Consider the following 13,018-nt stretch of genomic DNA (forward strand, 5'->3'; position numbering starts at 1 on the left):
TGAAAGAAAAGCTACCTACCTAGCTATCTTTACATATCACTATACTCGGCCGAAGGCTCAGCTGATCCTACTGAGAGAGACTTGTCATTTCCAAATCAACCAACTATACCGTCAACACTTGCATTCCAACGCAAATACAATACTGACCCAAAACCCTGAAACCTTCCAAACACTGAATTGTCAGCAATACTGAACCTGCCTGAAACACTAAACTGCCTGAAACGTTGATCTGGCTGAAACACTGAGCTGCCTGAAACACTGAACTGGCTGAAACACTGAGCTGCCTGAAACACTAAACTGGCTGAAACACTAAACTCAAACCCAACTGTGGAGTCAAGGGACCCGCACTTAGTCGCTTCCACGACTTCTGAATGAAATCTTCCTCTAGGACTAGTTTCCACTAGTTATCCTGTCACTGTGGCTCTAACAACCTTCCGATCCAACCGATCGGGTCCATACATCACATCCTGACATCATCCATTCCATGTCTATCAACATGATGGTTCCCAGACTGACGGTAGCCCTTAACATACCTGAACCCCAACGGTCCACTGCTACTCTGATCTCATAACTGATGTGACGATCTATAGCCCAAATTGCTGACTTAGCCATAACTGAACCATTTGGGAAATCCGAAATCTAACCCGTGGATTCCCATATTCTCACTGCTGCACCCGAACGGGTGGGAATTACTACGTTCCCGCGTTCAACAACGCGCTCATGCTGCTACCAACCTGATAAAAGGCTACGACTACGCTCGCGGACTTACAACTCTCTAGTACTATCTGGCTACTAGTGAATGCTACGGCTACCCCCGCAGACTTACAACACCACTTACTACTATCTGACTGCTAGTGAATGCTACGGCTACCCCCGCAGACTTACAACACTACTACTACTATCTATCCCGAGGACATCCTGACTATCCCTAGTCCCGCTAGTGATTCCTCCTCCCGATTTCTCAAACCAGCCCTCAGTCTTTGAATTCTGCATCATCCTCGACATCTTATATCCTTGATATACTTAGCGCTTCGTCGAGGAATTCTCCGGCTTGGTTCCCAAACCAACCGTCTACTAATCCGGATACAAGAAGCTATTGTTGGGACGTTTCCAACCTCCTAACTCCTGAATCCACATAATCCTGCATGCTGGCTCTGCCACTGGCTACTAATACGAAGACATCTCCTGCTAACCGTTTTCTCCGGATCCTCAATCCGACTCACTTGAGCCTTTACAGGTGGTCCTCAAATCCTGGATTCCCAACCAGCTTCTAACCATCTCCATTACATGAACCCACTGCTGGGAAAAGTTCTCGAACTCCCAATTCTGAACTTCTCAATCCATCCATCACTGTGCTACTACCACTTCTTCTCAGAGGCCGCGCACTCATTCTGAGTGACTCTTATCCATGTATACCTGGAGGGTTCTCCCCCACTTCGATCCTGCATACCCCTTGCTGCTTCACATTCAAAAGAGATCCCGACCTTTACTACCATTCCAAAACTTCTACTGGGGAACCCAAGCCCGCCTGGTAGGAATTTGACCATTCCATCCAAACCACTATCCACTCCGAACTAGCGAAACGAACCAAATCTCTCCCTACCATGCTACAGTTACTGCATCCTCCGAAACTTCTCCATATGAGCACATCCCCTAACTACCAACCAATTATCCGAGGTATGCAAATGGCATATGACATAATCAGAAGCAAGCCACTCCATAACACAACACTTATACCACAATTGATGTAGAAACCATAACAATATAATCATAACATAAGCTGACAAAAACAAAGTTACATACCTCCATTACTCAGTGCTGCTCGAATCCCTGCTGAAATCTACCGGAGAAACTCGGCTCCGAGCCGTAGGCACCCTTGCCCGGCCTTGACAACCACTGACGGTACTTGTAGTTCCAAGGGCAGGAGCTGGCGCCTGCCCTGCTGAATACAAACTCAGATAGTGGGCCTTCTTGTGGCCCCTCTGACTGCAATGGAAACACAACGGATCAAGTCCCTGGGCGATGGTAACAACACAGTCTCTGCTAAAATGACCAATCTGGCCGCACTTGAAACACCCAGCATCGCCACCACTTCTACGCCTACACACACCCATGTGCGTCCTTCCGCACTTCCCGCATCCACTGCGGCTCTGATAGTTCCTCGTCCTCAAATCTGAACTCTTGGGCCTCTTACTCGAACCTGTGGCAACCTGAGTCTCATCCATTTTCCTCTTCCCTTCCGACTCCCTGCCCGACTCTCGCTCCTGCGTTACCCCAACGGCAACGTCTGCTGATTGAACAACAGATGTCTGATCCTGAAGCCTCGCTATCAATCTATCAGTGATCCTCACGACCATGTCTGGCAGACCCTCGCGAATGGCTCACGAAACTTCCTCAACTATCCAATCATGCAATGTTTTCTCTTGGAGACAGAATGCCCCACACACCCCTGCCCCCTGATAGCAGAAACTAGAAATGGGATCTCCCTCCCTGATGGATCCCTGAACTTCATAAGATTCGGGACCTAGACGAGCCCCAATATGTCCTGAAACTAACCCGGCCCTAAAGGCCTCAAGATGACTGTCCATGAGCTCCACAATAGCCTCTCTAACTGGACCGAAAATCACTGGAGTCTAATCGATGATGTTGCGCATAATCTCTGCGGAAATGAAATCCCTCATCAGATCATCAAGCTGCCCGGCTCTAAAGCCCGAGCCAGACCCCTCCCCTGCACCTGAACTGCCAACTGATATCTCGCGCAACGTCACCATGCTGAAAATATAACAATCCCTGATCAATTACATACTACTGCTGAGGGATCTCTCACATACTCTACTAGTTCCTTGGTTTTGCCTCGGCCCCTCTTGAATCGAGTACGGATCCTCTGCTTTCAGTAGTATGGGCCCCTACTACCTTCCACATCTATCCGTACTTTCCTCAAGAGTTACCTCAACTCCACCAAGTCCCCTTTACTCTTCTACTGATCTCTGCTACTCTCATCCTAGGCTTGCCCTAGGGAACCTCTGACTCTATCCAAACAGTCCTCAGCTGCTGAAGGCCTCCTTGTAATGCCAATTAGCTAGCACCTGAATACCATCACATGTGATGAGGCTCGGATAATCCTTCGAGTAAAAGTCTCGTCCCTACAACGGTTGGACTCAGACAAGAGCTGCACAGTAGGGCCAAATCTAGCACTCTTAGATTATCCAACCCTAATCACATGTGATGTGACGTATTCACCTAATGGCTAACTCCCATCACTCAGAGTCCCACAAAGCAGAAAGCAAGCAGCATTCGGATAAAGGAAACATACTTAGGCAAAATAATTCTCATAACAAGAAACTGCACTAGCATACAATGCTAAGCTCATGCTATCAGGCATAACCTACACAGGCTATCCTACTACTGTCTACTCAATACTAGCATGCAATTCTTATCAGCTGAAACACATAAAACAGGCACATAAGGCATCATCCTAGATCCTTAGTCTTATTCTAGCATGCTGTTCTACTGAAGCTGAAACTGAAACTGAAACTGATAATGATGATCATAATATAACTTGTATGGGTAAATTGGGAGTACTTACTTGAGCTCGGCTGATAGCATGCACCACACCCTTTTCTTGTTTTCAAAACTCTTTTCTTTCTAAGTTCTTTTTCCAAAATCCTTTTTCAAAAATGTTTTTCTTTTGAAAATCCTTTATCGTGTCCTTAGTTTGAGTTCAAATACACTCGAATGCATATCTGAATCCCTCAAACCAAGGCTCTGATACCAACTTGAAACGACCCAAAAATCACGACCAAAAAAATTTCTTTAAAATCATTACTAGAATCATATTTATAAAAACTGTATCATAAGTCATAACATAAATTCTCGAGTATTAATTCAAAACATAATATCATTATCAGAGTCAAACATTCCCAGGCTAACTGACTATGGTGTGTGCACTGCAATCTCCCCGAGCTCCTCTTTTGAAAACTGAGTACCTGAAACCAAAACTGAAAACCATAAGCACGAAGCTTAGTGAGCTCCCCCAATCTAACACATACCATACAACAACATATAAAGCACATACTGGGCCTTGCCCACTGCATCGGACCAATGTCCGGACTAACTGGGGCCTTGCCCCCTACATCGGACCGAAGTCCGGAAACTGACTGGGACCTTATCCCCTGCATCGGACCGAAGTCCGGACTAACTAGGGCCTTGCCCCCTGCATCGGACCGAAGTCCGGAAACTGACTGGGACCTTGTCCCCTGCATCGGACCGAAGTCTGGGCTAACTGGGGCCTTGCCCCCTGCATCGGACCGAAGTCCGGAAACTGACTGAACATAGCATAGCATAACATATCAACTAGCTTGAACACATATACTGCATACTACATCGAGCCGTAGCCCGGAACACATAACACATAACACATCAAACATAGCACATAAATCCTGTCTAAGCCATGAAGGCATCAAACATACTAACTACTGCATCGGACCGAAGTCCGGAAACTACTGCTAACTGAACGGGCCGACATTGTGGCCTTAGACCCGTCCCTACTGGAAGAAAACTCACCTGAGACTGCTGAACTGATGCTGCTAATCCTCTTGACTGCTACTTGACCTCTAACTCCGAACTGCTGCTCCACTAACTCTTCGAGCTTCAAAAGCCAATAAAACACTTAGTCCAACTGACCTCCAAAGGTCACTAGGTCAACTCTGGTCAATGTCAAAATCCTAGTCAATCTCAACCTTCCAGGTCAACCCTACTCTCCGAGTTTACCTACTGACTCGCCGAGTTCCTACGCTCAGGGTCTTTCTTATTCGCGACTCGACTCGCCGAGTCAGTCTATGACTCACCGAGTCCAACTAGTTCCAAGTCCTGTCCTGTCCAACTCGCTGAGTCACCACCCGACTCACTGATTCGAGTCTCAACTCAAAGGGTTTAGGGTTTCGCGATCTGACTCGCCGAGTCCTAGACAATCTTCAACCAACTCGTCGAGTTTTTCATCCAACTCGCCGAGGCCATGCCTAACTTCATCCGACTCGACGAGCTGCTCATCCTACTCGTCGAGTTCCTCCTCATCTTCAAGCTACTCGCCGAGTCCACTCGAAGGACTCGCCGAGTCTATCCAGTCCTCAATCCATGCAGTGGCTTTTCGAGCCAAACAGAACTTCCAACTCATAGATCCATACTTCTAGGGCCTATTCCCCACGTAAAGTGGCAAACTTTACGTGTAGATTGAGAGATCTATGCTCAAAACATAATAAATTAGGGTTTATGGCAACCATGCTTCTTCAACATACCAAGGGCCGATACTTTAGGGGATTCAAGACCAAAACCAACATGGATCTGAGGTAGCAACCTCATATCTGAACCTCCAACTCGAATTGGTTACATAACAAACCAACAATGACCAAAACTCACACATAAGAATAGATCTAGATGCACAGGGAGTCCAAGCAACAGCTTATTACCTCCAATTGTTCTGAAATGACTCCACAATCCCAGATCTACAGTCCCTTCTTGCACCTCCAAGGTCTTTCTTCCTCCTCCAAGCTTTAGTGCATTCTTCAAGGCAAGATCTAGCTCAAAAACGGATATGGCGGCTAGGGTTTGGTGTTCTGGGTTAGAGAGGCAGTAAAGGAACCCTAGGAAGGAGAATGAGATGCTTATATACGCTCCAAGTCCCGAATTTAGGGTTTTCCTCGATCAGACCCAACTCGTCGAGTCTCCTTGGCCGACTCGCCGAGTCGGTCGCTTACACCACGACCCGGATCCCGCTCGGACTCACCGAGTCCCTCCATGGACTCGCCGAGTCTCTCCTTAAAATTGAGGTCTTCTTTCTTTTCTTGACTTTCCAAACTTTGGGGTGTTACACTTGTACACACGTACGAGCCTAGTTATCATATAATGGACATATAATCACACATATATGCACTCAATTAGTCTTAAATTACTAATTGATAATGTTAATACATCCTAGACATAATAAACACTTTATATAAGTGTTTTAAGCCCTAAGGATTGCATCTAAGCTATTGTGGGACAAGGCACTTGTGTTTAGGGTTCCAAAGGACCCTATATATGAGTTTACTCTCCATATTCCCTCACCCATAGAGTTTATGGTTGTAAACTCTTGAGTTTACAGCCGTAAACTCCCAAGCTTGGTGGTATTTTGTGTTTTGAAGTTCTAAATGATCCCTAGAATTATTCCAACTTGGTGGTTCAATTCTTGGAAGGGTTTAAGGCATAGAAACACTCCTTTGAGGAGTTTACGGCCTTAAGGCCATTTCCTTTAGAGTTTGCGGTTGTAAACTCTTAAGGATGGGTGTTTTTTATGCTTTCAAGTCTCTTGCACAAGTGATATAGGTTCTAGACTTTTATTCTAAGCATATGTAGGCCTTTGACACACTTTGGTGCCCTTTAATCATGTTTACAGCCCAAGAACCATGTCATGGTCGTAAACTCACTTTGCAAGGTGTTTTTGATGGTTTAATGTCCTTGATTTATGTAGGAGTAATTCCTAGTAATTGTCTAAGGCTTTAGGGGCCTTAAAAGCACCCTTTTGTGCATGATTTTGGAGTTCATGGTCAAAGATCATCTTGGGCCGTGAACACCCATGTGTTTGTGTTTCTTGGTTGTTTTCTTGTCCCTAATACACATATAAACAAGTCTAAGGCAGTAGCATAACACGAGGGAAGGTCTAGGCTTTGTTTCGGGAGTTTACCGCCCAAGAACACCTTGGAGAGTAAACTCCTAAATCTAGTGATTTAGCCATCTAAATCATGTTATAAACATATATTAAGCTATCTAACACTACTAGCAAGAGGTACTCACGTTTTGGGATAAAAACCCGAAGATCCGTGAGAGAGAAAATGGGTTTTCTCTAGATGAAAATGTAACAAATGAAATAATTTGGCTAAGAATCATATTTATAGTCCTGGGATTTTTGGCAGAAAATATTTTTATTCCCGAAATGATCTCTAATTTAATAGAGTGTTGGAATAACAGTGTTGCACAAAACCCTAGTGCATCCACTCTCCTGATATCTCCTTAAGTGTTAAATCCCGAAATACTCAAACTTATACAAAAAAGTCTGAAAATTTACTGTGACTGTTATAACTTCTATTAACTTATAAAGTTCGTACATAATGGAAATTTCGGGTTGTCACAATTATCAACCTAGATAACCCCATAGTAAGTCCAATTCCAAGATTTCTTGAATTGAATGAATATGTAATTTAGTTTTCGCTGTGTTGATTGGTGCTAATGAATATAGGAGGCTTCAATGGCTAATTGTTCCAATTTCATATTTCACACTTCTATAGTGGAATACATCTTTCACACATCTTAGCTGCTAATTGTTCCAATTTCATGTATAAATAAAGCCAACTCTTGATTTTTACAAGGTCTTGACCCAAAGGCAACCGCAAATTTGTTCAACAATTCGATTTGCATAGGGGAGAAGACAATCAATGCAGAAGATTGCTTTGTGTTAAAGCTGGAAGTCGAGCTTGCGACTCTAAAAATACAAATCAATACAAATGTAGAGATCATGAAGCACACCATTTGGGGGTATTTTAGTAAAAAAAGAAAAAAACAGGTCTTTTATACCAACTTAAAGATTCACATCTCATAAGAATAAACACACTTGGAAGTGATAGTGTGTTTTGGGAGACAACCAGGGAGTCACTAATCCAAGACTACCAGACCATCGATGGGGAACAACTTTTAACGGACATAAAACAGTTTATTTAGGGTAGGGATCATTTGACATTTCAAAGGAATCGAATTGTAAGCTTCCAAAATGGTGAAGCATGTATACAGTCGTTGAATTGATTTACCAGGAAGAAGACGGGAAAAAGACAGTAAGGTTTGCAATCTTAACAGATTCGATCCTTGCAGTTTGTTCTAATGACAGATCCTACCAAAAACTGAAATATTTCTTCAAAATTGATTTCAAGAGAACATCATAAATGCTCCCTGTTGTATTGAAATTACGAAAATACCCTTCAGTTAACAGACAAAACTTAACGGAGTTAGCTATAAGGACCAATCGTTAAAAGTTTTGAAACCACAGGGACCATCTATGAGGTTTTTAAACCACATGGACTAAACTTCAGATTTAGGAAAACCACAAGGACCATTTATGATGTTTTTTCAAAAAAAAAAAATCAAAAATTATTCACATTTAAACATTTTTTTTACACATTTGACCATTTAAGTTGTTAAATGTTTTTGAACATATTTAATAAGTTAAATGGTTAAATATGTAAAAATTTTACCTAAACATGAACAATACGAAAAGATAACTACCATCGCAAATATTTTTTCTATGGGAAGTGATTCGTACACAACAGTTTTTTACTATACACAACAATTTATGCATTATACAGTTGTACAATATAACACTTTAAAGTACGAATTGTTGTGTACGGAGAAAAAAATATTGTCTACGAATGAGTTCCTTTTTTCTATAATAAAAGCCATTTTCTAACAAGGCTAAACGTGTTTAAAATATCTAAAAATGTAATTACTAAATATTATCATAATCTTTGATAACTAAATATGATAGTGTATAGTGTATAATAATTTATTTATCTATATTATATAAATTTGATTTTAGTGTATGTATAATGTATAGTATAATGTATTCATATAAAATTGACAGAAACTCTAACGGACGGGATGTTGCAGTTTTTAGGTGACAGGCGCCGCGTATTGGCTAAGCTTCATGAAGAAATCTTTCCATAAAATGCATGCATACAACTCTCGCTCAGTTTCTCTAAAACCCCTCTTTCTCTACCCAAAATTAAATCATATATTCCAAGGTATTCATCTCTCGTATAATCTTGATCCCATTTCAATTCTTCTTCTTGTTACGAAATTCTCGAAAGAAATTTCAAGGAAAAACCCCACCCCTCTATAAAAACCCCCCCAAACCCCTCTTCCACCTCCCATTCACTAAAAAGAAACGCAGAATCTCTACCGATTACCCTCTAAAATCTTGTTGTTTTCCCGATTTTTGTTCCAATGGATCATCAAAGATACACCCAGATGAATCAAACCCCTGCGACGCCTCCTCCGACGCTGCAGCATCATTATCTCTCTAACGGATTCCCGTTTCAGTCGCTATCTCCGGCGGCTTTGAACAATACGCAGCAGACGCCTGTTAATCTCCCACCGTCGATTGATGTTGATCGGAGCCTAGCCAATGTTTTATCTTCTCTCAGTATCTCTAAGAACAACTATACCGACAGCCGGACGTTCCTCCCGCCGACTCTCGATTTCGATTACGGTGGCGTTACTTCTCCGATCGGCGGCGAGGGTTTTATTAGCCCTTTTCGCAGTAACACCAGTTATGATGAAAGCTGGAGGGTTTCAAGCGCCGTTAACAATCCTCAAAGGTTTTATTATGGTGTGGGCCATGATAACCCCTTTACTGTGGACCCTCTTCTTCGTCATCATTATCATTATTCCCCTCTCCCCTGCTACAACAGAGAATTTCTTCCAGGAACAAGTTCTTCATGGTTTGACCAACAGTTTGACTGGGACCAAAGGTCTTACTTGCTCGCCAAGGAACGATTGTACTCGACACAACATCTCAATTCCCCCCATAACCGTAGTTCATCAATCCCTTCTGCTGCAATTCTTGATGAATCTCTTTTCCACACCAACAATTTCTCAATGTCTAGTGATAATAACCTTAATCTTCAACACATCAACAGTCGCAGTCATGGTGGAGTGGCGAATAAATTGCAAAATCAACAGTTTTGGAGTCTATTAACTTTAAAAGAAATGAGGGGTATGATTTCGTTACTCGCCAAGGATCAAAACGGGTGCAGAATTCTACAATCAAAGTTTGAAAACCCAACTAAAGAAGAAATCGAGCTTGTTCTAACTCACGTGATGGGTTCAATTTCTGATCTTATGAAACACCAATTCGGAAATTATTTAATGCAGAAGCTTGTTGCCGTGTGCAATGCCGATCAGAAAGCACTTATTCTTCGTGAACTGACTCAGAAGCCATTTGACATAATTCTAGTTTCCATGAGTCCATATGGGTATGTTTGATTGCGCTAAATCTCGATTAAATCTATATATTATCGATCATAAAGTAACATTTGTGTTCTTGTTGATTCTGTAGGACCAGAGCGATTCAATCATTGTTGGAGAATCTGGAAGACCCGCATCAGATTATGATGGTAACTAGGGCTTTACATCGTGGTGCTTCAAAATTGGCCAATGATCCAAATGGTCATCATGTTATTCAATCATGCTTGGTTCATTTTGATAGCGATTTCAACCAGGTATCATCTTTTAGTCATCCATTGATCCTGATTTTATGTTTCAATATTGTTTGTATTCACTTTCTTTCTTGAAATCCATGGTGAACGCTTATTATACCCGTTGATCCAGGTTACTAGATTCATAAGAACTACAAATTGTATTCAAGTTCTCAACGAAAATTACTAATTGTATAAAGTTGTTAATCCCTTGAATTTCTTTATAAAAACTTAACATGAAATACAAACAATTTAGATATCCGCATGCATTATCGTTATCAACTTATCATTAACGTTATAATATAGCTCCCAATGCAAATGATTCACAAATTTTTTAAGATTTACTTATAATCACTGGCATTGTTTTTTGCAGCTTATTCTAGAAGATATAGCAAATAATTGCTTTAGCGTTGCAACCGATAAAAGTGGCTGCTGTGTGCTTCAGGCATGTTTGGATCGCTCTCATGGCAAAATTAGAAACTGCCTTGTTGCTGAGATCATGGTCAATGCTATTCAAATAGCAGAAGATCCTTTCGGGTTTGGATCTTTTAATTCTTTTTTTCTTTTTGACTTAATTGATTAAGCACTTAATCTTGACAACTATATGATCAAAATGCCTTAAAGGAATTATGTGTTGCAACACATGGTGGGGATGAAGATTCGGGAGTTGACACAAGTGCTTGTGAGGCAATTGAAAGGGCAATTTGCATCTCTCTCGAGAAACAAATATGCGAGTAATGTTGTGGAGAAATGTTTGACTGAAACGGATTCGGATGTAAGGGAAACCATCATTTTTGAGTTGATAAAAACCCCGAATTCATTAGCGCTTCTCTTAGATCCCTATGGGAACTTTGTTATACAGTCTGCTTTAAACGCTTCCAAGGTTAGTTAATTGTTAATGTTAATATCTTTTTACTTTTACGCTATTATGTAATTAATAAGGTAGTGTTCATTTCCTATAAAAAAAGACACTATTTGTGTTGTTTGATTCATTAATAAAAATTGGATTATTATTATATGCCATCCAACCAAAAAGAATTATTATTCTATTTTTATTGATGATTGTTTGTATAATGGATTTGAGTAGGAGGGGTTGGCGTATGAGTGTTTGAGGAATCTGATCTCAAGGAATGAATCATCAATGCAAAGCAATCTTTATGGAAAAAAGATACTAGAAAGTATCGAAAAGAAGAGGATTATACACATATAGAGTGGGAGTGGGAGTGGGAGATGTATGTGAATAGATGTTGTTTTGGAAGACTGATTCTTAGTGTTATTTTTATATATATGTATTTGCATGTTGTGGTTTTTGTATGTGTAGTTAGATCATCATATGATGATCTGTGGTTTGAAATTTTTGAATAATATTCGAGTGCGAATGTGTTACAATATGCCCTTATGGATTTGTAGTGTTTTTATATTACTTTATAACAAATGGTATATATATTAGATGAAATGGACAATTTGATTGTTTGTTTATTATTACTTTTAGAAAATTATTGTATTGATTTTGATAGACAATGTAATTGTTCTATTAGAAATCATGCTACCAAACAATTTTGAAATCATGTTAATGTCAATCAAAATATTAGATGTTAACATTCAATAAGTTTTATGCAAACCATATGTCTTTAAAATAAAAATATTAAGATAGGGGTAAAATGTCATTTCAATAAAAATAAGGTTTTTAAACTATAATGCCTAAATAAGGATGAAAATAAGTCTTTGGTAATCTTCACTTGTTCTTATTACAACATCGTACTTTCAAAATACAATAACTATTAAGAAAAATTTATCAAGTGTTGTACATTGTAAAATTTTGTTAATACGGCTTTATACTTTGATCAAGGTTGTAGATATGTAGAGTAATGAACTAAACAATGCCTAAGATATCAATAAATAAGAAACTCATTTTTTTTTAAATAAGATTTTTATCAAATTATAACACTGATGTATACGGTATGGGTAAAATTGTCATTTCAATTTTCAAAATTGTTTTTCAAATTTGCTGGAAAGTATTATGTTATAAAGTACTTTTCATGTTAGTGTGATGCTATAAAAACAATAACAGTAAGTAAACTGTCAATTATAACACACAAAAAAAAAAAAAAAAAAAAAAAAAAAAAAAAAAAAATCTTACATCTCAACAGAAAATGAAAAAGTAAATTTTTTGACAAAAAAAGGAGTGTAGTTTGGTAAAAAGTAGGATGATATAAAGTATAATGCAAGAAAGTAGGATGTTATAGTATACTTACATCTCGTTATTTATAAAATAACTTGGAAAAGTGAAAACTACGTTGCTATTAATTGTAAAGGCTGACAAAAATTGTTTCTTACTTTGAAAACTGTAGCAATAGTCCATCTCTAAATAAAGTGACAGATTGTCCCTTAGTCAAAAAAAATTAAAAAATAACCACTAATGGTCGCTGTATATTATGTTAAGTGAAATAAAACCCCAAAAATATTCCATGTTTAAATGAATGAACATAAATGGTATGTTTCTTTAATTAAAAAAACTAACAAAATTGTCCCTATTTTTCAAATTCCAAAATACTGGAACAATCCATTGCTATAATTTGAAACTTATATAGCATGCAAAATTTGTATATTCGATTCAAAAGGATTGAAGCCAAAAAAACTAACTAGCTTATGTTATTATTTATCTTTTTGAACTCAGATACATAGCACATTTAAGATTTATTTTGAAAACTCATGACTTTAAAGGTCATTTTATAAGAATT

At 39.5% G+C, this 13,018-nt stretch overlaps 1 protein-coding gene across 1 annotated transcript; it reads left to right on the plus strand.

The window, feature by feature from the left end:
• The first annotated feature begins 8,727 nt into the window (after positions 1–8,727).
• LOC145039040 (putative pumilio homolog 8, chloroplastic) lies at positions 8,728–11,685 on the plus strand. The gene is made up of 5 exons (XM_078987187.1): positions 8,728–10,055; positions 10,139–10,301; positions 10,651–10,814; positions 10,902–11,160; positions 11,365–11,685. The coding sequence occupies exons 1-5, from the start codon at positions 9,025–9,027 to the stop codon at positions 11,485–11,487; spliced, it is 1,740 nt and encodes a 579-aa protein (XP_078843313.1). The 5' UTR covers positions 8,728–9,024; the 3' UTR covers positions 11,488–11,685.
• The last annotated feature ends 1,333 nt before the right edge of the window (positions 11,686–13,018 follow it).

Source organism: Lactuca saligna, chromosome 4 (assembly GCF_052625555.1).
Source record: "Lactuca saligna cultivar CGN05327 chromosome 4, ASM5262555v1, whole genome shotgun sequence".
Lineage (NCBI taxonomy): Eukaryota > Viridiplantae > Streptophyta > Magnoliopsida > Asterales > Asteraceae > Lactuca > Lactuca saligna.

Coding starts and splice junctions, on each gene's coding strand:
- LOC145039040 (XM_078987187.1), top strand. CDS start 9,025: ATGGATCATCAAAGATACACCCAGATGAATCAAACCCCTGCGACGCCT. Junction 10,056..10,138: donor GTTTCCATGAGTCCATATGG/GTATGTTTGATT, acceptor TTGATTCTGTAG/GACCAGAGCGATTCAATCAT. Junction 10,302..10,650: donor TTGATAGCGATTTCAACCAG/GTATCATCTTTT, acceptor TGTTTTTTGCAG/CTTATTCTAGAAGATATAGC.